Source organism: Podarcis pityusensis, assembly GCF_964106645.2.
Source record: "Podarcis pityusensis genome assembly, chromosome: 8".
In the NCBI taxonomy this organism is placed as follows: Eukaryota; Metazoa; Chordata; class Lepidosauria; order Squamata; family Lacertidae; genus Podarcis; species Podarcis pityusensis.
In genome coordinates this window covers 64,457,699-64,480,569 of record NC_138033.1, presented here as the reverse complement: position 1 = coordinate 64,480,569, position 22,871 = coordinate 64,457,699, and the positions used below count along the sequence as shown (strand labels likewise).

The 22,871-nt window shown below is 46.2% G+C and overlaps 1 protein-coding gene across 1 annotated transcript in view; it reads left to right on the top strand.

Moving 5' to 3' along the window:
- DNAJC11 (DnaJ heat shock protein family (Hsp40) member C11) overlaps window positions 1-22,871 on the top strand; it is a 55,067-nt gene that overhangs the window by 7,611 nt on the left and 24,585 nt on the right. The window contains exons 2-4 of the mRNA XM_081017164.1: window positions 5,389-5,518; window positions 9,474-9,547; window positions 14,096-14,197. Of these exons, the coding sequence (XP_080873290.1) occupies window positions 5,389-5,518; window positions 9,474-9,547; window positions 14,096-14,197 (306 nt within the window). The remainder of the gene's footprint in view (window positions 1-5,388; window positions 5,519-9,473; window positions 9,548-14,095; window positions 14,198-22,871) is intronic.

Here is a 22,871-nt window from a genome sequence, read left to right as displayed (position 1 = left end):
CTATCGCTCTTAACCGCTACACCACACTGGCTCTCTGGAGACCTCCAAGGTCAGGCCACTGCCACCAGCTGGACTTGATTGTCACCAGGCAATTGACACTAAGCTTTTTTGGTGTCACATGGAGCTACCAGAGTGTCAACAGTGACACGGATTCACTCCCTGGTGGCAAGAAGATTCTTATTCAGCCAAAGAGGACCTATACTGCATTGCCAGAACAGTCATACCCGAACTTTGTGAGTGAGTGCCGCTCTGCTTCTGTTGAACAAGCACTACTGAACTACTCTAGAGATAGCATTGATGTAAGGTGGAAACACATCAAAGAGGCAACCTACAGCACAGCTGTGTCCTCTTGGCAAAAGAGAGCAGCAGATCCCTGACTGGTTTGAGGCTGGCATTAAGGACATGGAGCCTGTTATTGCTGCAAAGCACGAGGCTCTTGTGAGCTACAAGCATGCGCCCTGCAAGAAGATGCTTGCTGCACTGAGAAAGGCAAGAAGCAATGCCCAGTGATTTGCCAGATAGTTTGCCAGTGACTGTTGGCTAAAGCTGTGTCAGAGCATTCAACTTGCTGCTGACAGCGGCAATACTCACAAAATGTACAAAGGTATGAAGAAAGCCTTTGGACCAACATTCAGAAAAAAACTGTACCATTGAAAACCTTGTTGGGAGAGATCATCACAGACCGCAGCAAGCAGATGAAGTGATGGGCAGAGCACTACCAAGAGCTGGAAAAACATGGTCTCTGACATCGTAATAGACAGTATCCAATCTCTGCCTGTCTTAGAAGAGCTGGGTGCCCCTCCTTCAATGAGCTGAAGAATGCCATCAACTCTCTGGCATGTGGGAAAGTCCTAGGACAGGACGGAATCCCAGCAGAACTGCTGAAAGCCATCTTCTCTCATGATACACCTCTACGGTCTTCTCTTGCAATGTTAGGAATTAGGCTCCGTGCCACAAAACATGCACGACTCCAGCATTGTGACCTTCTACAAGAACAAAGGTGACTACCATGACTGCAACAACTATTATGGAATCTCCCTGCTGAGTACTGTGAAGACGGCCTTCTTCACAGTACTCAGCAGTACCATGTAGTACTCAACAGATTACAGCCACTTGCTGACAAGGTCTATCTTGAGTCACAATGTGGCTTTAGATCTCAGAGGTCGAGTCAACTTGATTCTGCAGGAGAAATTCCGAGTGCAGAGGAGTACTGGGTGTAAGGCAGCCCCTCCAGCAATGTGGTGAGGCACCAAGATGGATTATTGCCAGCTTCCTAGAGGTTAGGTACTAGCTGTATACTGGTTTTATGGGTAATTCTCTATTGCTCACTGAAATAGAGTTAAAGAGTTTTTTGTTCCCCTCCAGAATTGAGCAGAACATGTGCTAGCAAAATGACCTTCAGAGGTGCTTGTGATGTATGACTCCCTCTACAGTGGAGTGCCTGTGATTTGATTCCCCTCCTGTCCTGTAACAGTGTCTCTAAGTAGTATAGCACTTTATTTCCCTTCTTATGATTGCATGATGTGAATGTGCTTGAGATAAGCCAACCAGATGCTTTGGACTACAACTCCCATCAGCCCTAGGTAGCAAGGCCATGCTGATTGAAGTTGTTTTCCAAAAGGTATCAGGTTGGAAAGGCTGGTTTTGAGATGAATTTTCAGATATCTTGCAGTAAGTCTACAACTTACACAGAGGTTACGTTCCCAGGATCATGGCTGAAGCAAAAATCACATATAGTCAAAACGTATTAGGTTCAGTGGTGGGTGGGATTGCCAAAGTCTTTTTACTTGCCTCGTTTCCACCGTTTTTACTATTTTTTTTGCCAAGTCTGTAGAGCTGAATGTGCACAAGTTAAGTGCATGTAAGTTGCAGGGTTATTGTAGTTGCAGCAAGCCGTGCCCAGGTGTCCTTTTCCTGTCCCCTTAAGGGCTTGAGGGACTCTCAGCAGAGCTCTCTGGAGGCTTTCAAAAGCCAGTTCTGCTAGATAACTAAATTTACGGTACTTTGGGGCTGAAATTGAGAAATTCTCCATTGCCTTTGTAGGCCTTTGTTTCCATATTTTGTACCCAGCTTCTTATAGGGCAAATTCAGCTCTTCAGAGCACTGGCTAATCTGAGAATAATAGGTCACTAAACTTTATGGGCCTGGGGAAGAGGAAGAGAAGGACGTCTAAAACCTGTCTCTGGCAATTTGCTAGTATATGGCCATTTAATCTGTAATAGATTTACATGCTGCGAAGATGTAACTGGATGATTGAGATGTGAAATGAATGAGTTTAATCCCCCGAATAGCATGATGGCGTGCCTCTTAATTTTGCCCCAAGTTTAAGTAATAAGAATGTAACTTAAAATATCATTATTAGTGACTTATGTATCTCATTAGAATTTGAAATGTTGTCAGTATTTTCTGCAGTGGCTGGAGAGAGGTTATCACTCTTGAAATATTGAACCAATGACCTTAGTGATTCACTTATGATGAAAGGCCCAATCTAACATTTTATTGAACATGATATTTGTGAAAAATGGAACTGCTCATTTCTATTACTTAATCAATAGCACATTAAGCCATTTATCACTAATTTGATTAAAGAAGGTCATTGCCGAGCTCGAAATTCCACTCCCTCCTCATCTACTTTAATTCTAATAACCAAGAGAGTGGAAAGAGACAGCAGTTGCTCAGGAAGGATGACTCCTTCACCGGGCAATGTGTTCTCAGGAGCCAGGCAGGTCTGTCCAATTCCTTTGTCATTGAACCAAGACGTATGAATAAGAAACAGAAGAAATCTCTCAATTCCTGTTTGTCACCAGAAATGGCTCAAATCCCACTTTATGTATTAAAAACTGTAGTTTTTTGCTGATACGCTGTGTTGTTCATGAGCGAGAGGATTAGCCTTATATGTGAAGCACCCTGACCTTCTGTTTCCGAGCTAAACAGCTCTGCATTGATCAAAAGGAGCAGGCAGAAGGCCTTTGGAAGTATATTGTTAGAATGCATTTGTGTGTGGAAAAAAGATCTGCGCCCATCTTTGGAAGTTAATCATTCAACCTCGTAAGCCTCTCTTTTGCTCCTGTACCTCCATGTGGGTAATCATGGTGAATTTCAAGGAATTTGGCTTGTTTGTTTGTAACAAATAGGCATTCTTTTTAGTTCTAGAGTTTGCACCCTTGCCTTCACCTTGAAGGCTAGCAAATGTGCTTCTGCTGAGTTTCTCCCATTCCCATAGCGCCTTAGATGTTACTGTTGTTGCAACTCCAGTTGAAGTGTCCAATGCAGTGCCTTCACCAAGGAATCAGTGTCACTTTACTTGGCCTGATAATGTATGCAGCATTCTTGCAATGACTGGCTTCCTGCTCTCTTGTTCCCTGCCCATCCTGGCTAGTAAAAGCCTGTCAGGAAGGGTTGACCAGATGGGCCCAGGGTATGGTGAAGGCTTATTGACATGAGGGTGTGGTGCCACTCCCCTTAAGCAGGCGGTGGGTGGTGCGCCCGCTTCTGAAGAAACCCACCCTGGATCCTGTGGTTTATAACAATTACTACCCATAAAAAATACCCCTTTCTTGGGTAAGGTGCTGGCCAAGCAGTGAGTTCCTGCAGGAATTACCATATTTTTCCATGTATAAGACGACCCCTATTTTTTTAAACTCAAAATTAAGAAATTAAGTTGTTTAGCTCTTTTGGGGAGTGGGGGAGGTCACTTCCGCCAATCACTCACCCGCCTGCCTGCCACTGCTGATCGCTAGCCACAGCCACACTGCTGATCACACACCTCACCACAGCTGCCAATTGCCCGCTTGCTGCCACCAACAGCCCACTTGCCGCAGCCGCCAATCACCTGCCCACCTCGCCACAGCCTCCAATCCCCTGCCCAGTTGCCACAGCCGATCACCTTGCCGCAGTCACCAGTTAGCCGCCCAATCGCCGCTGCCAATCTCCTGCTTGCTGCTGACATTAATTGCACATCTTCTCTCTGCATTCACTATCCGTGTATAAGACGACACCCAATTTTTGTGTAATTTATTTATAGCAAATACCATCGTCTTACACACGGAAAAAAACGGTATCTGAATCCACTTCATTCTGCATTCAGGTGCTGTTTTGGAATTGAACCAGCCTTGGTCACCAGGATGGATAACCTGTATAGAGAGTGGGACAGGGGGAATGCATTTTTGCTTCTGCTTCTTTGTCTCTCTCCACGGGTTTTGATACTAGACCAAGGCATCCTGCTGGACTGGCTCTGTGGGATGAGTATCAGGGGACACTGTTTTACACTGGTTCCACTCCTACCTAGAGGGTCTTTTCCAGAGAGTAGCACTGAGAGACCGTGTTTCAGCTCCACAGTCTTCATGCTGTGATGCACTACAAGGCACAATCTTGTCCCCGTGTCCCCAATGCTGTTTTACATTTATATATTTTTTAAAAATAATATTTATTACTTTTCCAAAAATTTAAACACTAAAAAAACAATACAATGCAATACATTACATTAAAACAAAAACAATAAATCAAACAATTTCATTATCCCATCTTTCATTCACTTATTTCCACGACCTCCTCACACCTCCCTTTTTGTATTCCACTTCTGTTAATTATTTCAGCAATTCCTTTCCATCTTCCTCTGTTTTCTATCCTATAATTATCTTAACTCATTCTAACCTTGTTTTTTTCTGTTTTACATTTATATGAAGCCTCTTGGGTGCAGCCATTGGGAGTTTTGGAGCTGACTCTTAGTTGCCACAGGCAAAAGACTGTTCACAAGCATGTCTCAAGCAGGGCCCTTACCCCTCCAGTGTCCCCTTCTGTGGCACAAGGGCCATAAAGGTTATGAGGCCCCTGAACCAGCACAACTTCTGAATCTTCATTGCCACTTGGAACAAAATCTTTGTTAATTATAGCCTGCTTTTTTAGAACAAGGTGCATGCAAAATGGCTTGCAAAGATATAAAACCAGTTTTAAATTATAAACTAGAATAAAACAAAAGAACAGCATTATAGTAGCACAATTATTTTAGATTTTATGTTTCCTGGGACAGAGTCCTGTTGTCTTGTGCTTTGTAAAGCCCCGTACATGCTGATGGCACTTTTATCCAGAGTACTGGCTGGCTGAGCTTCCAGGAGGCTGTTGTAAGGAATACTGAGATAATTGTGAGTGCTTTGAATGCTCGAACTGTGCTACATAAATTATGATTATTAATGCCCCAGACTGGTGGTTTCTTGCACCATGCCAAGAGAAGCGGTCCTAGCAAATCACAGCTTCATTATGCTTCCCGATCTGCAGAACAGAACGCGCCGGAGTGCGTCTGATGGGTTCCCGTTTCTGGGCAGATTTTTGAGATGATAGCGGCTTAACTGCATTGATTGTTCTATAATTGGATTTCTTTTCTTCTCACAGGCCTCTCAGGAAGAGCTGAAAGCCGCCTACCGTAGGCTGTGTATGCTGTACCATCCTGACAAGCACAGGGACCCAGAGCTCAAGAGGCAGGCCGAGCAGCTCTTCAACCTTCTCCATCAGGCTTATGAAGGTCAGTGGATGCCAGAGATTCACAGCCATCCTCAGCTCAGCAGCTGCCAATGGATTTTCTAGCTTGGAATCCAGACAGCAAGTCTTTTTGCTGTTAAAGGCAGTAGCTGGTTTTTGCCGTTTTCATATGAGAGAATCAATACCTGGACGATCAGTTTTTGACAAATGAGTCATTGGAAGGGCTGTAGCTCAGTGGTAGAGCATCTACTACATGTGGAGGGTCTCAGGTTCGGTTCCTGGCATCTCCAGGTTGGGCTGGGAGAGAAACCTGCCTGAAACCCCAGAGAGCTGCTGCCAGTCAGTGTAGCCCATACTGAGCTAGATGAAGCATTGGCCTGATTCAGTATGTTCCTATGAGTGAACATATATGTGGTTTTGGGGGGTCCCAAGATATACAGTAACAAGCCAATAAAGATTCTGACCACGGAGTCTCATTCTATGAGTATGACATGGAAGGGTTTTGAAGTGACCACCTCTTAATGCCAGCAAGCCAATCCTCTTTTCTAGTAGCAAACTAGACTAGAAAGCTAGGAGTAAGACTGATGAATCATGCTTCTCTAGGCAACTTCCAGTCTAACCTCTCTGTGCAGCAGCCGACACCAGATTTTCGCTTTCAGCTTGGTAGGGCCATGCAGTGCTTGAACAGAGATGCTGCTAACTTCCACAGTCAGTTGCCTTCCTCATACCACTCATCAATTCAGCAGCTCTGAGGCTTCCATATGTAGGATCAGAGATCCTCTGCAGCACATGAGCCAGCATTTGGTCATTATGGGACAGAATCTCAACTCACATGGTTGGTAGGAGGCAGGCTGTGTCAGAATGCCTGCATCAAGTTGGTGGAGGACTTTTTGTTCTGTGGGCCAAGGAGCAGCATCTCCCATGAGATCTTCAGCTGAATCTCAAGAGCGTGGAGTAAGCAGGGTGAGGAAACACCAACTTTCCCCACAGGTCTTTCATCCTTGTTCCCTTGCTATATGGGCAACTCCCCATTTGCACAGGGGTTTTATTCCGGGTCTTTGCGCATGTTGGTGGAGTGTGCATAAGCCCTCCCCCTTCAAGGGCCAGAAAAAGCATGTACATTGGTTGTCACGTGCCAGTCGAACACACACAAAATGGTTGCTGCCTGTACTAATCCCTCTGTTGCTTGACAGATTCCTAGGGACACCACCCTTCAAATCATGTGGTTTTCTCTTGACCACCCCAGAACTGTGTGTTTATGCACCAAAAGTATATCTCCCTGGTCCAAGGGAGGCTTCATGTTCCAAGCCCCCTTCTGAGGTCCTGGGATAGTTTTTATAAAGCCGAAAGCACTGTTTAAAGATTATAACCCTGGACGAGTATAGTCCAAAGACAGTTACAGTGGTACCTCGGGTTAAGTACTTAATTCATTCCGGAGGTCTGTTCTTAACCTGAAACTGTTCTTAACCTGAAGCACCACTTTAGCTAATGGGGCCTCCTGCTACTGCCATGCCGCCGGAGCACGATTTCTGTTCTCATCCTGAAGTAAAGTTATTAACCTGAGGTACTATTTCTGGCTTAGTGGTGTCTGTAACCTGAAGCATATGTAACCTGAAGCGTATGTAACCCAAGGTACCACTGTATATTTATGTATTCTTCGGCACCCCACCTTCCTTCCAGCAGCTTGGTGCAGAGAACATAAATGTCATACTATAGAGCTATTGCAAGGTTAAAGTCCAGTGCTTTTGTCAGCTGCACCACACTGGTTTTCTTGTTACACCCTTACATGTCTTGGCACCAATTGGAGATCAGTGCAATAGGTGCTGATGGCAGCCTTGCGTGGGCAAGCAGACTCTAGTCCACAAAAGCTGGTGCCTCAGTGGATCTCTTTAAGTCTTTAAGGTGCTGCAGAATTCATGTTTGTGTTAACTGTAACAGGACTAGCTCATCTGCTCTTCTGGGATTTCCTGCAAGCCACGGGCAGGGAGGCTCTGGTCCGTAAATCGAACATGGTCCATGAGGTTGTTCTGGCTGAATGACCGCCACCTGCCCTAAACTTGGCAACCTATGTGATTTCTGACAGGTGGACCAGAAAGGGGATTGCAGGCACTTCCTGTTAGCAGCACCCACTATCACACACAGTGCTTTGCAGGCTCTGGCGATCTGCTCATGGTCGGGTCTTGCAGAGTGCAGTGGTTTGATTTCAAACCACATGAGCTAAAATGGGCCACCTGATGTCATGCCAGTGGTTGCCAACTGGGTGACCACACCCTCCTGCTGAAGTGTGGTCTGGAAGGGGATAGGGGAGATAATGCTCTGGTCCCCTGTTCAGATCCAATTCCACACCCCTGTTGTAAGCAGTCAGCCGAGCATGCCCAGCAAGGATCTTGGAACCCTTTGCAAGGTGAGATCTTTCTGTTAGACAGGCAGCAGAACGGAGGTTGGGGGAGGCCTCCGAGGTTACCCAGATTTCCACTTAGTGTTAGAACATAGTCTGCCCACCCCACTGACTCCCAGTTGTGTGCAACTGCAGCCACATCCTTCTTTCCTTATCTAGAGCTGCCTTGTGAGTACCAGATTCCTTGGTGAGCTTTTTTGGTGGCAGATGCAGGGATGATGTGTAATTGCAGAATAGGGGCATTGGGGTTTTTTTATTTAGTTTTTGTTTCTTATTTTGCTCGGCACAAAAAATAGACAGAAGTTCATGATGTGGAAAGGAAATGTAAAAAAAATCCAACTGTGTCAGCACTGAAATAGTCATCTGAAGCAGTCGTAACTGTAAGTGCTTCTCATCAGGCTGGTTTTGCTTCCCATGAAGGATTACAGGGGAGATGAGAATTTCTTCCACCAGCGAAAGTATGGGCTATAATTCACTCGAGATGCTGTTTGCTATGCTTGGCATGCAATTCCCCTATAATTAGACTTAACTAAGTATAGAAGAAGATGTTCCTCTCCGAAATAAAGACTTTCCCCAATCTGCTGTAAAAGCTTATCTCTTATCTCAGTTTGCCGGGGGTGGGGGTTGTTGCCAAAAAAATTAGATGTTAATAGCCATCAGGAAACTCTGGAGTGTGTTGGGTGATAAATCTGCATAGTCAAGATAATGCAATCTCTCCAGATTCTCAGCTCTGCAGTCACAGGCAGATGGGCTGTGTGTGTTTCCGCTCCGTCTTTCATCGAAACTGTTGCCCTTTTGATTATATTCTGTTATCTGGGTTTGGTTGAATGAATCTTGCATGCGTCTGAATTATTGATAGTTTGTTTGCAGCATTTTTTGAAATTTGGGGAGAAGTAACTGAAACTTAAGTGAATTAGGAGCTTGCAGGATTCTACCCCCACCCCAGTAGAAAAACTGCAGCACCAGCAGTCCTCGTCGCCCAGCGGTTTGGCCCAAAGGGGAGCTAAAGTGAAATGGTGAATAAATGATTTCTTATTAAATCCCAGAGATTAGCTAAAGAAATTTGGTTCTGGTGTTTTCTGAATGGTCAGCATTCCTTTCCTCCCATTAGGCTTGGACGTGGGCGGAATCGTTTACAGCGTTCTTAATTAGGCCTTGTGACGCATGGGAACACGCTTGAAGAGCGGGAGGGAAATCCAGCAGAGACCTTGAAATGGGTGATGTTTTTGTAGGGGGAAATCCTCAACCCTTAGCATTCCAAGAATTATGCTTTGAAAAATCTGTTCTAGAAATGCGCTTGGCATTCTCCTGCGAAGAGGTCCTGCCTCCCAGCTTGTTTTCTAGGTACATGCATTTAAAAATGTAAATCTAGGTTTGCAAAGAGGTGTGTCACGTAGGCATATTTGGCAGCGAGCTAGAGATGGCCATGTTGTCTTTGTGGAATGTATGCTTGGTGGCTTGGTTTTAGGTTTCCTGAAAATGTATTTGGAAGGTGCTGGAGAGTATGTATATGTGTGCGCGTGTGCGCGTGCATGTACTTCTGTCTGAACTCTGCTTTGACTGCTGCATGCTCTGAACATGTTTTGGTTTTGATTTTCAGTGCTCAGTGACCCACAGACGAGAGCCATCTATGACATATATGGAAAGAGAGGCCTCGAAATGGAAGGATGGGAGGTAAGACCATTGCAGCCAGATAGGACCTGCAAGTTGTTCAGTCTCGGAATCCTCCCAGCCACTTTCATTGGTGTTGTCTGGGCTATACATGACAAACTGCAGGTGTATGCAAAGACTCCTGTGCCCATATTACTCGGGACAAGCTCAGGCTTTCACCTCTGACAGTTGATGACCCTCTCTATCCAGTGGATAATCCTTTCCTGCTCTCCAGCTTGGACATCAAGCTGATCCAACATTAACTGAGAAGTGACTTTTGAGTTTCTTCAATGTGGCAGTGCTGTGGTGTTTAAACAACAGAAGAAATCAAAACCCGCCACTGCTTAATTGATCATTCTTTCCCTCTGCCCCATTGAGTGTGTTGAAGCAATGTTTGCTTTACCCTTGGTTTCGGGGTACAGTCACTCTAAGCCTGGTAATACGGTGCTGTTGATAGAGAGGCTCCCAACTCCCTCAAGAGGAGCTTGGCCACAGAGAGTGCATCAACCCTACCACACCCTCATTTATCCTAGGAAGTTGGCCATTGGTTAGGAGTACAAAGAGGCAACTTTACACACCTACGTGCAAACGCATCCTAAACAGCCCATATTCCCTCAGCTGTGTGATGGAAAATGGATACAAAACCAAGCATTTTAAGAAACTGGAAGCGTGGTTAAAGGCAGAGTTGGATGCTTGGGTTCTCATTCATCAGGGTCGTAGCCTAAGATCTAATGGTGATAAGAACATCTGTTGACTTCACTACCTTCATTGTTAGGTACACAAAGTGCACCCCCTCTCCATATTCACTCAGAGATGTTATACTGTACAGGAATAGTTCTCCATAGATAAAAACAAGCTTCATCGCATGACTCATACTCTGATGCCAAACCTAACCAGCAGAGCTGGTTTTATGGAGCCACCATCAAGGCTGGTTCTGTGTTCCTGCAGCTGCAGGATGAATTGTTTAATATAGATCCTGCCCTACTTCAGTAATAGCTTTCACTCTGGGGAGTCAGTTGGTGTTACTTTTTAAAACATCTACCAATATTCTCCATGGGGAAGGAACGGAGCTCAGGGGTAGAGAATCTGCCTTGCATGCAGAAGGGCCCAGGTTCAATCCTTGGCATCTCCAGATAGGGTTGGGAGAGACTGCTGCCTGAAACTTTGGAGAACCGCTGCCAATTGGTGTAGACAATACTGTGCTAGGTGGACCAGTGATCTGATTCAGTATAAGGCAGCTTCCTGTACTCCTGTGCTCAGAGCCCTCAAGCTTTCTTGCCTTTTGCTTCTTTCCTGTCAATGTTGGTATAGTTGCTGGTGAAAGGGAAGTAGTGAGGAAGGGGTCTGCGTGGAGCAGCACCAGGGCTGTGTGTGAGGGGCCTGGGGTGGTAATCTTCTCTATTATGGCTTATTTGTTATGCAGTGCAAATTCTTAGCCACTCACTCTTGATCCCCCTGCCTTCAAGAGCATTTGGGCTGGTACCTTCAAGAGCATTTGGGCTGGTTATTATGGACTAGGTTCCTGAAATTGCTAAGTGTTGTACAGAATTTGAAAGTTAACTATTTAAAATTAGCAGCTTTGGGGGAGGAAAGGGAGGGAGCATCAATCAGGGAGAGAGAAAAGGGCACAGGGGGAGTTGAGAGTGCTGTTTTAGTCTGGACAAGAGGTTTGGGCCCTGTATAGCAAAGGCCCCAGAGAGGAACCAACAGAGAGAGAAGGTTGCTCTAGATGAGCATTGGATGTGGAGACACTGGAAAGTACATACAGTACAAGGAGCTTAAAGTGGAGGTGTGAAGAGAGGGGAATGTAGTTGCTGGAACAAAACTTGGGTGGCGATACCATCTAAACAATGAGCAGGAAATGTCATGAGAACCTAAGAAGAGCCTTGCTGCTGAATAAGGCCAAGGGCCCATCTAGTCCTTATCCTCCACAGATTTGTCTAACCCCCTTTTAAGAGCATCCATGTTTGCGGCTATCACTGCATCTTGTGGGAGCAAATTCTGGATCTTATTATTTCCATAGAATTCTATTTATCCTTCCATTTTATTTGAAGCATTTGCAATCTACCCTTCACCTCGAGTTCCCAGAATAGAGAATACGTATGCATGGGGGGGAAATTGCAACAATAATACACCAAAAAGAATGCTACACTGATAATATGATTTATCATAAAATGACAGAACAGTAGCAGCAGCAAAAATAGTCACACTCAGAATACTGGAAGTGTTTCTTAAATATTGCGTGTAACAGTTTCAAAGCTTTGTTAAGTTGTCTTTACATTTCCTCACCCTTTAAAAACTTGCAATTATAATCTGGCATTTTTCCCTCGCTAGTTCTCAGTAGCATACTAACAGCCCCCGCTCCCAGTCTGCTGCCGTTTAGATTGTAAGCTAGTGGACAGACTTGAATCTATGCCTAGCTGCTGAGGCAGTAAACAATGGTGATGAAAGACAAAGGATGTGGCCCCGGGTTTGTGTGCAGATAACCCAGGTTGTGTCTGTTCGGCTTACAGCAAACCTCCCTCCCAGGCTTGCTTAGCTCACATAGTGTCTGAGAGGTGAAAAAACCACTTTTGGAGAACGGACCCAGATACAACATGTAACAAATAAGAACAAATCGAAAGCCTGTTTTTAAAAAGTATCCAGTAAAACCACTGCATTGAACACGGAAGACGGATCAAGCTCTTGCTGGCCTCATTGGGATGCCAAGGGGCAGGTGTTCTTGACCTTGCAGTTAGCCCTGTCAGATGTGTTTGGAATGCGCAACTTGCTCTATAATCTGATGTCTAGAAATTGAGTGAATGGAGACCCTTGGAGCCATTTTTTTGCTTCCTCCTGCCACAAGGAATGTCAGAGATAAAGTAATTTAAAGTCATTAATTCAGGTTTGCAGAGGTTAAGCGGTTCGGATTCTCCACAACAAATCTCACCCCTTCTGGCCTTGCCAGACTCAGCTGATTTAATCCCCTCGTTTCCATCAAATAGTTTTAGAACCTGGTATTGGGGGGGTAGGGAGAATGGATGTGATTTTTCCCCCAAACTCAGGCCTCTTAAAGTTTCTGCTACAACCTGTCTTCAGAGTTGGTGGCCTCTGCAGCCAAGGAAATGTTTCTGTTCCGGGGGAAATTACATTTCCATGGCACTCAGAATGCAGCTCCTTCCTTAGGAAAGGCAAATCTCCACCTGTCAAATAAAACTGTTGTGGCCTTGGTTGCTGTCTTAAGAAACAGCTAGGCTAGGCAGTCTTATAGGTACATGTTTGGAGAGTTACTCTTGTGTAGTGACTAAGGGTTGTATCCAACCAAATTCTACTCAGAGTAGGGCATTGAAATTAATGGACCTAAGCTTAGTTGTATGCAATGGGCCTTCTCTGTGTAGGGCTAGCCTTGGATACAACCCAAAGACTGAGCCCAGAAGTCACGGCTTCAAATGTAACCTTTGCCATGAACTCACTTGGTCCTTTTAGGCAAGCGCCGCCACCACCAGCAGACGCAGGCATGCCACATCTGCAATATGGGGGAAGATAGTATTGATGTCACTTGTGGGGTTGCACAGATTTCTGAGAAAATGTAGATGAAGCACTTTGAACATTGGAAACTGCCTTAGACAGTATGCATATGTAGCTCAGTATTGTCTACACCAACTGGCAGCAGCTCTCCAGAGTTTCAGGCAGGGTTTTTTCCCCAGCCCTACCTGGAGATCCCAAGGGTTAAACCTGGTACATTCTGCATGCAAAGCAGATGCTCTGCCACTGAGTTATGATACTTTCCTCTTTAAAATACTCTAAAAAGTGAGGCTTGTTATCACAAGGGCAAAAACCCCAGTGCCTGTGAATTGGCCTTGTGCTGCTGGCCTTAGATTCACTTACATTTATACCCTACCTTCCTTCCATGCTAGAACATAGGGTGGTGCATTTGGGGACATGTGGCGGTTTCCCATACAGGAACTGACTGGATCCAGACTGATTGAGCTTCAGCAAAGCAACCTCATGTTTGAATGCACTCGTGTGCTCCCATTATTGTAATTTGTGCCTGCTTTGCCATTTATGGCCTGAAAGACAAAAAAAAAGTTGCTGGTGTAAGATGGATTCTCAGGAAACTAAAGAACCTCAACTTACTGCTTGCAATTCATTTATCTGGGTGCCGGCATATCCTGCACTGAGCAGTTGTCTCTCTTTGGAATGGTGCTCCTTGTTTTGTTATATTATCCTGGTACACTGTCAGTTCAATGGACGTCATGTTTTGTGTGGGCTCCCTACTAGGGTTGCCAGGGTCTCATATTGCGTGCATTTGTTTTTACGAAGCTGGGCGCCAGGAGTGTAACTGGTAACTCTAAATAAAACAATAAAAGCTCTGTGCTTTTGTCTAGGAGGGAACGACACAGAAAGAGAGAGAATGTTGCAGCGTGAAGAAAGGAAACAGAAAGCCCTTCCGAGCCTGCCTGTCTATAGAGAATTAAAAGCCCTCGAGCGTTTCCAGTTGCATCTCTGATTAAACACCCCACAGTTGTTTGTTTGTTTGCTGGCTGTCCTGCTGCCAAATAACCTCTAAATGCTTGATTCCTTCTCCCGCAGGTGGTGGAAAGGAGGAGGACGCCTGCTGAGATCAGGGAGGAATTTGAGCGTTTGCAGAGAGAGAGGGAAGAGAGGAGGCTTCAGCAGCGGACTAACCCCAAGGTAAAAGGCTAGAGTGCCCTCTTGGCCTGGAGGAAGTGTTCCTGAGATAGCAGGTGCTGGGACTGTGTGTGTGTGTGTCTAGGTTGATGTTGTGGTCATAGTTATGGTACTTCCTTAATGGAGAAATGCATGAAAGGTGAGATGAGGCTTCCAGAAGGGCACACACTTGGTCCTGGAGAAGCTCAACCATCATGATGTGAATGCTGCCTCCTGACTCTGCAACGCGGTCTTCATATTCCTCCCCAAGTAGCACCACATGCCTGCTCTCTAGTAAGTGTCCAGAAGCAAATGAAAACAACAGAAGGGAGGCTTGGGTGCACCAAGGTTTAAATGTGAGTAAGCCAATGCATTTTTGGTTGGGAATAAGGATGAAGCAGTTAGGCCAAAAGAAAAAAGGTTAAGTTGCAGACAACGTCTCAAGACTGTGAGATGGGGATCACACCATGCAGTTAGGTGTTGAGGGGCGGAGTTCCAGGCATAGGAGCCAGAACTGTATGAAGAGGGGCAGATCTGGAAGCATAGAGGCCACAGTCAGGAATGGTTGGGCATTAAGGTTGGAGTACAGAATTATGCACGTGCATTGAGAGCTTTTGAGTGAAACCTCACGGTTCTTGGATCAGCATTCTCCACTGCCTGCTGCTCTGCCGCAGCGTTGCAGCCCAGGATGCCCCCCAAGTCGAGCTGGGAGGCGTCAAAGCAGGAGAAGTACCCAGCCTTGCCAGGTCACAGGAACCTTCCAGCAGCAACTCAAAATTTCAAAACAAGTGCAGAAACTTTGGAATCTCTCCAGAGGCACAGTGAGGGCCCGTTTTCGAAATAACTTAATCATGCTCTCAGGCAAACAGCCGTCATTGATGAAGCTGCTCCCAGCTCAAGAACCAATAAACCCAGGCACTTTCGTGTTTCAGGCTTGTGTATTTTAAAGCTGTCAAAATGTCAGCCAGAAGCAGCAATGCAGGGAGACCCTTTCCCAGGTGTGTCATGGATTTGTGTAGGTGCAGTGTTGGTTTGTAAAACTCCTACTTACAGCCATCTGCCAATCTTCTCGCTCTTCCCTCTGCCCCGGGCCAAATGCAGCCCCTAGTCACATGCTGCAGAGCTGCGGTTGCATCCCTTGGGCCAGTGCACCCAGTCTCTTGGCATACTGGCTTAACTGGGTCTTGGATGGCACCTAGCTTGGTGACGGAGGACCTGCTTTCTATGCCAAAGACCCCAAATTCATTCCCTAGCATCTTCAGCAGAACACACCAGACCTCTGGAGGTCTGCTGCGAATTAGAATAGACAGTAGTGGAGTGTGTGTGGTACAGAGCTGAGGCTTGCATCCCCATCACCCCAGTCCTTCTTGTGGTATGTAGGGTCATGGTTGGAACTACTGAGACAGCGGGAGGCATGCAGCTTTTAGTTCAGGACTTCAAAGTTCAGTAGCATGAGCTGGATCGTGGCACGCAGTAGGCATGAAGAAACTCCTATGTTGGCCAAGGAAGAGCAGAGAGTCAGGCTTCCAGGCCCACAATGGTTCACTGAGCCGGATCTATGTCCTTGTTTCAAGGCCCAGATTCCTTGATCTAGTCTCCCAGCTGTCTTCACAATTAGTTGCAGCATCTAGGTGCACTAATGTGTCTTGAAGTGCTCCAGCATTAAGACTCAAATCGGTGCCAAACATCTCTAACCTTCTAAAGCCCCTGGGCTGAGCTTTACCTTGAGCCTCCTTGGATCAAGATGGCTACAGATCAGTAACTGCCTGGCTTTTTAAACGATTGTCACATGTTTTGGACAGTGGCCTGGTGCAAAGATTCCTGAGCTTTCTCAGGCGGGTGAAGTCAGTCTGGGCTGATGAACACAGCAGCATTTCCTCTCTTCAAAGTCTTCTCTCAAACTATGGAATGTATTTTTATATTCATATTTGGTCGTATCTTCAAGTCGGAGCATTGTACAGCATCCTAAAAGATAGCAGTTGTATAAAATGCCAAATATATTGCAGATATAAACACGCAGCTGAAATAACACAACACCAATGCGGATTCCCTGCGGCTAAAAGCTTGCCCAAATAAAAAGTGTCTTTCAGATGTGGCTTTCCTTTCCTTTTCATTATCTGCCCCCCTCTTCCCCCCTGAACAGCTGGTGCTTTATATCCATCATTGTCGTAAGCATTCTGCTCTTTTATTTTTATTTTTTTTAACTCCAGTTGTGGTGTGGTGAATTGGTTATGAACTTCGTACATCGTTTTTGTGTACACTAAAATGATGTGTCGGGTTGTTTTCCCTATTAGGTATTTAAAAGCACTTCCAAACCTGCTCCATTGTTGCTGTCCAATAGAAGTTTCTATGCCTTATCTTAGCACCCAGAACTTGCAGAGCAAAGAGGCTGTCTGGATTCTAGGGCAGCCTAAAGGCCATTTCCTTTTGGGCCTAAGGAATCCGACGTCAAGACTGACAGTAGGGTGGTCAGATCTACCCTGGGTGTGGCTGATGGAGGTGGGACCTTTGCAGAGGAATTCTTGCCCTACTGCTTTTGACAACTTTTCTTCATCCTTGGCTAAGCTGGATATGCTTGTTCTTTTATCTCTAGCCCCACCCCTCTTGAGTGGTACAAATCACATGCAGGGAGCATTTGTTTCTGGCTGATATGAATGAGCACACCTTCTCCTCTGTAAATAGAGTAAGACAGCACTCCTTGGTTGGGAGTTGGCATCCTTGGAAAGGTACCCTGTCCTGGGGGAGCGGTCATAGTTCAGTGGAAGGACACATGCTTTGGATGCAGAAGGGCTTGGGTTAGATGGCTCTGGGTAGCAAGTCTGGTAAAGACTCCCACTGCCTGTGCCCTGTAGCAAAGCAACCAGTGAGAGGACCATTGTATTTGGGTAAACTGCAAGGCAACTGCTAGTATTGGGATCCGCACATGGTTTCCCTTTTCCTGGATGATCCCTGCCCCAAAGAACCTGAAGTGCATTTTTGCCAGTGTCACACATGTGCCCTTTCCCCCCTGGCATTCTGAACCATGGAGCAGGAAGCTGCTGGCAGTGACTCTGTGATTTTAGACACTGCAACATATCCTTGTTTTTTCTTTTCCTCCTTGTGCTCTCTCTCCCTTGGGTGTTGAAGATGGGTTAAACATTATTTGAACAAACAAAAAGTAACCTGTGTACTGTTGACCCCAAATTTTGGATTCTGTGACCCACATAAATCACTCCACTTAATTTTGCATATTGGTTTCTGCTAGTTTGTGTGCAGAAGCAATGAAGTCTCGGCTGGAGTCCCTGGGGACCACCTTTGGCCTCTGCCCCACTGGCTTTTGAGGTTTTAGCAGGCAGTTCTCCCTTATTTCCCAAGCTGTCTTTGCAATTTCCTTTTCTTACGATACAAGCTAAGATTCCCAGGTAGCTGAAAACTCCTTACTTTCCCACATTTATCATATTCTTAAACACTTACATAGAATTGTAGAAGGGTGAAATGCCCAAGGGCATCTAATTCACCAGGTGGTGTGCTCTGCAAGTGTCTGGTTTTAACTCTGCAACTAAATAGAAGGCACCTTTGATGGGCTGCACTAGTGTATGAGTCCCAAACCATGTTTTGGGGTCCAGGGTTTGTAGAGAGCAAACTTACTTGTCTCAGGTTCCAAGCAGTTCCAACAAAGAAACAGCTGAGCATTTTATTTCCCCACCCCACCCCGCTTCCTGACTCCAAAAATAAAACATATCTCAAAATACCTTTTGTCACCTAGCCCAGCATGGGGTAGCTGCCCTTTCATCTTCCTGTCTGACTCGTTGCACAGTTAAGAGGTGGATATGATGGTGAGTTTTCTAGGTGCTGTTCCAACTAAGAACTTGCCAGGCTCTGCTTGTGTCATGCTGGAGGTAGACAAGGAGAGCCCAAGGAGCCAGTACACCTCTGACCCAAAGACACTGCCCACCTCTGACTCAGAGCAGTCCATCTCAGAAGGCTCCATGCAACTAAAGTCTCCCCTCTCTACTGGAGTAAATGACCACTGGAAGAGAGAGGCTGGTGCCCTTAGAGTACCTCTAAGTCAGGCATCCCCAAACTCAGCCCTCCAGATGTTTTGGGACTACAACTCCCATCATCACTAGCTAACAGGACCAGTGGTCAGGGATGATGGGAATTATAGCCCCAAAACATCTGGAGGGCCGAATTTGGGGGTGCCTGCTCTAAGTGAAGGAGGAACAAAGCTGCAAGTTGAGAATTAGCTGCACCTGAAGCTCTGCTCTCATGCAGAACTCAAGGAGCTGTCCAGGGTACCTTTTGTCTTGCGTCTGCTGAGGTCAGCATCAGAAGGCAAGCAAACATTTAACCAAAGCAACGGTTCAATTCAGCCAAACCATGGTGCTTTGGGGGCAAGCCCCATGAACATGCCCTTCCCCTCCCCTCCCCTCCTCCTCTTGAGTGTTCAGCTTCTGCTGCTTTCTGGTATGATCAGACTAGCTGCACATTCCACCTTCACCAGCGAGCAAGATTTGTGCTTGCTTCCTGAGCAAGGTGGCCCAGCCAGCTTCAAACCATGGTTTGCATTCTGGTTTGGAGGACAGTTTCAAAAAATTGTTTCAGATGTAGCAAGAAACTGTGGTTTGATCAAACCAGGACGTAGTTAGTAGAAGTAGATGAAGTCTCTGTGAACCAGAGGCTTGTCCTCTTAAGACCAAGCTATAGTTTAGCTGATGTGGGCAAAGCTGATATTGTCCATCATCAGCCTGGTTTTGGACTGGGAATCCCATCAGTTGCCACCAGCATGATCGTGCTTCCATCAGCCCCAATGGCCTACTTCAGGGCCTCCAGACCTTCCTCAAGGCCCAGGTTTAAATATTTTTTTCCCTTCCTGTGTCCACAGCACAGCAATGGTAATGAGAGGCTACTCGTTCTAAGAACACAAAGGTTTATCTATCGACATCTCTCTTTCTTCCAAACAACTCTTTGTTCCCTGCTCGCTCCCCGGGGATGCAAACCGTTTTACAGTATATAATTTAATTCTTTTCTTTTATGGCAGCCTTTCTCTCTTCTGCTCCAACAGTGTTATCGCTGGAAAATTAAATTAAAACTGTTAAGGGAGCAATCCACTAGGCTCTGCCGAGGCGCGAGAACAATTGAAAGGAACGCAGCCGCGGAACTGCCAAGCTGGGTGGATTCCTCCCTTTTTCTTGCATACAGGCTCTTTTGTGAAGTTGGGGTCAGGGGTCAGGAACCAACCATGTACAGGTCACATGTGTGGCTTAATACTGTGGTTTTATTATTGATGTGGGTGCTGCTGATATTTCACTGTTATCTTAACTGTATAATGTGATTTGTAATATTTATTTATTTATTTATTTTTATTTTGTAAACTGCTTTGAGGCCACTTCTGACAAAAAAGCGGCATATAAGCATGTTAAACAGTAATCCTCATAATATATGGGTGTGACGTGTGTGTGTTTTTGCCTTTAGTACTACGCCTGGTTATAAATGCTCCAAAATGGCATAGTACCTTACCAACTGTTTAATGGAGACTAACCACTTGTTGTTGTTGTTGGTGGTGGTGGTGGTTGTTTTGAGGGGGAAGTGGTCCCAGTGCACTCTGCCAAATACACCTCCTCTTGGGATATGGGAGTTGGCCACCTGAGGCCATGGAGATGAGTGGAAGCTGAAAGACAAGAGTTTGTGTGAAGGAGAGAGGGCAGGATGAAGCAGACAGGCAGGTGCAGAGAAGTCCCAGCTTCCTTACCTCAACCAAACTTTCTACTCGCTTTCCATGTTTCTAAATTACATATTAAAATGGACATGAGAGGTTGGGGGGGGGTCTCTTGGAAGCAACTCCTTGTGTATTATCCTGCTTTGCCCGAGGTCAGTTGCCTCTCCTTCACACCTACTTTGAACCCATTTCATGGAGATTTGCGGGTAGGGTGGGGTGGATAGTAGGGCATGCATCCTAAGCTTGAGGTTTGATGTTGGAAAGCTCTCACGGCCCTGGTGTTCTGTGCACAAAGGCAGAGATGTTATCCTGTCCCTGCATCTCCATGGTGTAAGCCCTGTATGTCTGCAATGGCAACAAAGAGTTCAGTGCATTGTCAAAAGGGACCCACCTTGGCCTGTTTTGTTTTTCTTTACAGCTCTGTGCACTCTTACCTGCTCCTGCTGTCTCTTGCATGTGTCCATAGAATCACATAATTGTAAAGTTGAAAGGATCCCATAAGGATCATCTCGTTCACCCCATGCAGCAGTTTACACATACATAGGGTCATGGCACATGAAAACCTAGATGTAATTTCCATTATCCCTGGGACTGGGTCATGGGACTTTGTGGGGAGAGGACAGTCCAGGGAAGGGGGTAGGTGAGCAAGTGAGGGGCAGCACTTGTCACCCTGGACTCCTTCCCCTTGACTTCAGGAGCCTGACATTTCCAGTGAGGAGGCGGCTGCATTTTGCCGCGGCTGTTGAGCGATAAAGAGGAGAGCCGCATTGTGAGCCGAAGCCTCTGCATCCGGTGATAAAAATCAGCCATCTGGGTGTTTACAGCAATTGCTTATTGGCATTCTATGGAAATGTCTCTCCAGGCAGCGTCCTGTGGAATTAGGTAGCACAGCTGTGATCGTTTCATACAAGAACGCGAGTTATTTTAAAATTTCTGACGGTTTATTAGTTCTATAAAATGGGCTTCAAATAAGTAAGCATTTCTAACCAGAAATAGGGAGCAATAAGCAGATGCGGGCAGCTTGGCAGGCTGCAAGTTGTCTGGTCGTGTGTTTTTCCTTTCTTTTTCTGCTGGCTTTTTCTTTCTCTGTTTCAAGACACTGCACTGGAGGGTTGGAGGATGTCAGTGACCTGCTGTGAGTAGAATGGTAATTCCAGCATATGAGAGGAAGGGTACTTCTGCCTCCCTTTGCAGGAGCAGGAGCATCACAGCCAACATCTGAGAAGGCGGGGGGCTTGCAGGCTTTCCTGTGGTTTGTGCCTGTTCTCCTTTTGGCTTGATGACTGTAGATGGGGGTTTCCTACAGCAGTTTTCGTGGGCCACAGGTAGTAGCCATGTGCAGAAGTGGCACAGCTTTGCCAAGGGATGAGCTGAGGTGCCTTTGGAGGGTCAGGCTATGGTGGAGGAAACTAGTCGTTTTTGCACTTATTACTTTTACCAGGCATAGGGCAGCTCCATTTCAGCTGGTGAAATACCTTGATGCCACAGGATCATGCACCCCTCCCCACCCCAGTACATGGAAATAAGAGTGTGCCAGACGTAAACCTGGAGTCCTCCTGTTGCTGTTTGGACTACACTTCCCATCAACCCCAGCAAGTGGTAAGGGATTATAGTAGCTGGACTCCAGCAACATCTGGAGAACACCAAAGACTGCTCTGGTGGGAATCATAGAATTAGAGAGTTGGAAGAGACCCAAAGGGCCGTCTAGTCCAACCTCTTGCAATTCATGAATGGGTTGGAGCCGAAAGTGGGTCAGAGCCAAAGCTGCAGGTCTCTTGTCCCTTATCTCAGTTCAAAATATGGTGCTTGTGAAGCACTGGCCTGGCAGCTCTTTTTATTAGAACATGGCCTGAAGATCTTTGATGATGCAGCAGAAGCAGTGTGGAAGCCCAGCCGTTCTGAGTTTCGTCAGCATCTAAATGGGGAGGCACCTGGGGACCTCCTGAGGCGTTCTCAGGTGGGAGGGGGAGCACAGCATAAATGAAGTGCATGAGCAAAAGAAAAGAAAAGCAAAACACTGTAATTGTTAAATATCTGGGATGGGTTGCAGATCGCCTGCCATGCCCTCATGATCAAGGGATCGTGTGGCCACTTGTTTGAGTTTGTAGTTCATTTGGCCTTCTTCAGTACAGATGCTTCCATGCCTGGCATTTAAAATGAGAAGAGGAGAGCAGCAACAGAGTACATGAATTCAGTTTCACGCTCTCTGGCCCCATTTGCATCAGTAGCTCAAATGGTTTCTTCTTGAAATGCCACAAAGTGGCTGAGGGTGTCATCTGAGCATTGGACTGTGTCCTCCTCCTTTTCCCTAGAGCGGCCGTTGCCGAAAATCCCATGAGGTTCTGAAAGCCTCTAACACTTGCACACAGCTCATTGTGGTTGCACAGCTGTGAGCATCTCCACTTGGCAAAAAGGCGCCTATTGCAACCTTGTTTATTTCCACTCCATGCTTCTGTGAGCAGAGTTATGCTCAGTGGTGTGCCGTCGGCAGCCCGTGTTATATTCTGGATGCAAGCGCAGCCTCTCCTCCTCGTGTGCCAGGACCCATCTTGGGTAACACTGCATATTCTCAGTTTCAGGCTGGTGCAAATGAAAGGGGAGTTGTGACGAGCAGAGCTATATTTCCCGAAAGAGAGAATTCTAAAATAAGATTGCAGGGTGCACTCAGAAAGGTTGGCCTGGGGATTCTGAAAGCACGTCTTCGACTGTCACCTCGAAGCGGCAGAAGATTGCACAGTGACCTTGTTCTATATCGGTGTGAAAAATATGCCTTGACCTGCCTTTCTCATATCACCTTTGCCATGAATGGTGGATTTAGTTTAGCAGAAAGATGTTCTTCTCCTGAATTAAGTTTCCCAGAGGCGCCTCTCTGGTGTTGCTTGCTGGCTGCGCTCCATCAGGCTCTGTCCTGCAGAAATTAATTGCGTGTGCCTTTGCATGCTTTTCAGCCTCTCTCTGGGTTGCAGCCGTGGGTTCTGTTCTGCTAGTTGAGGCAGGCTC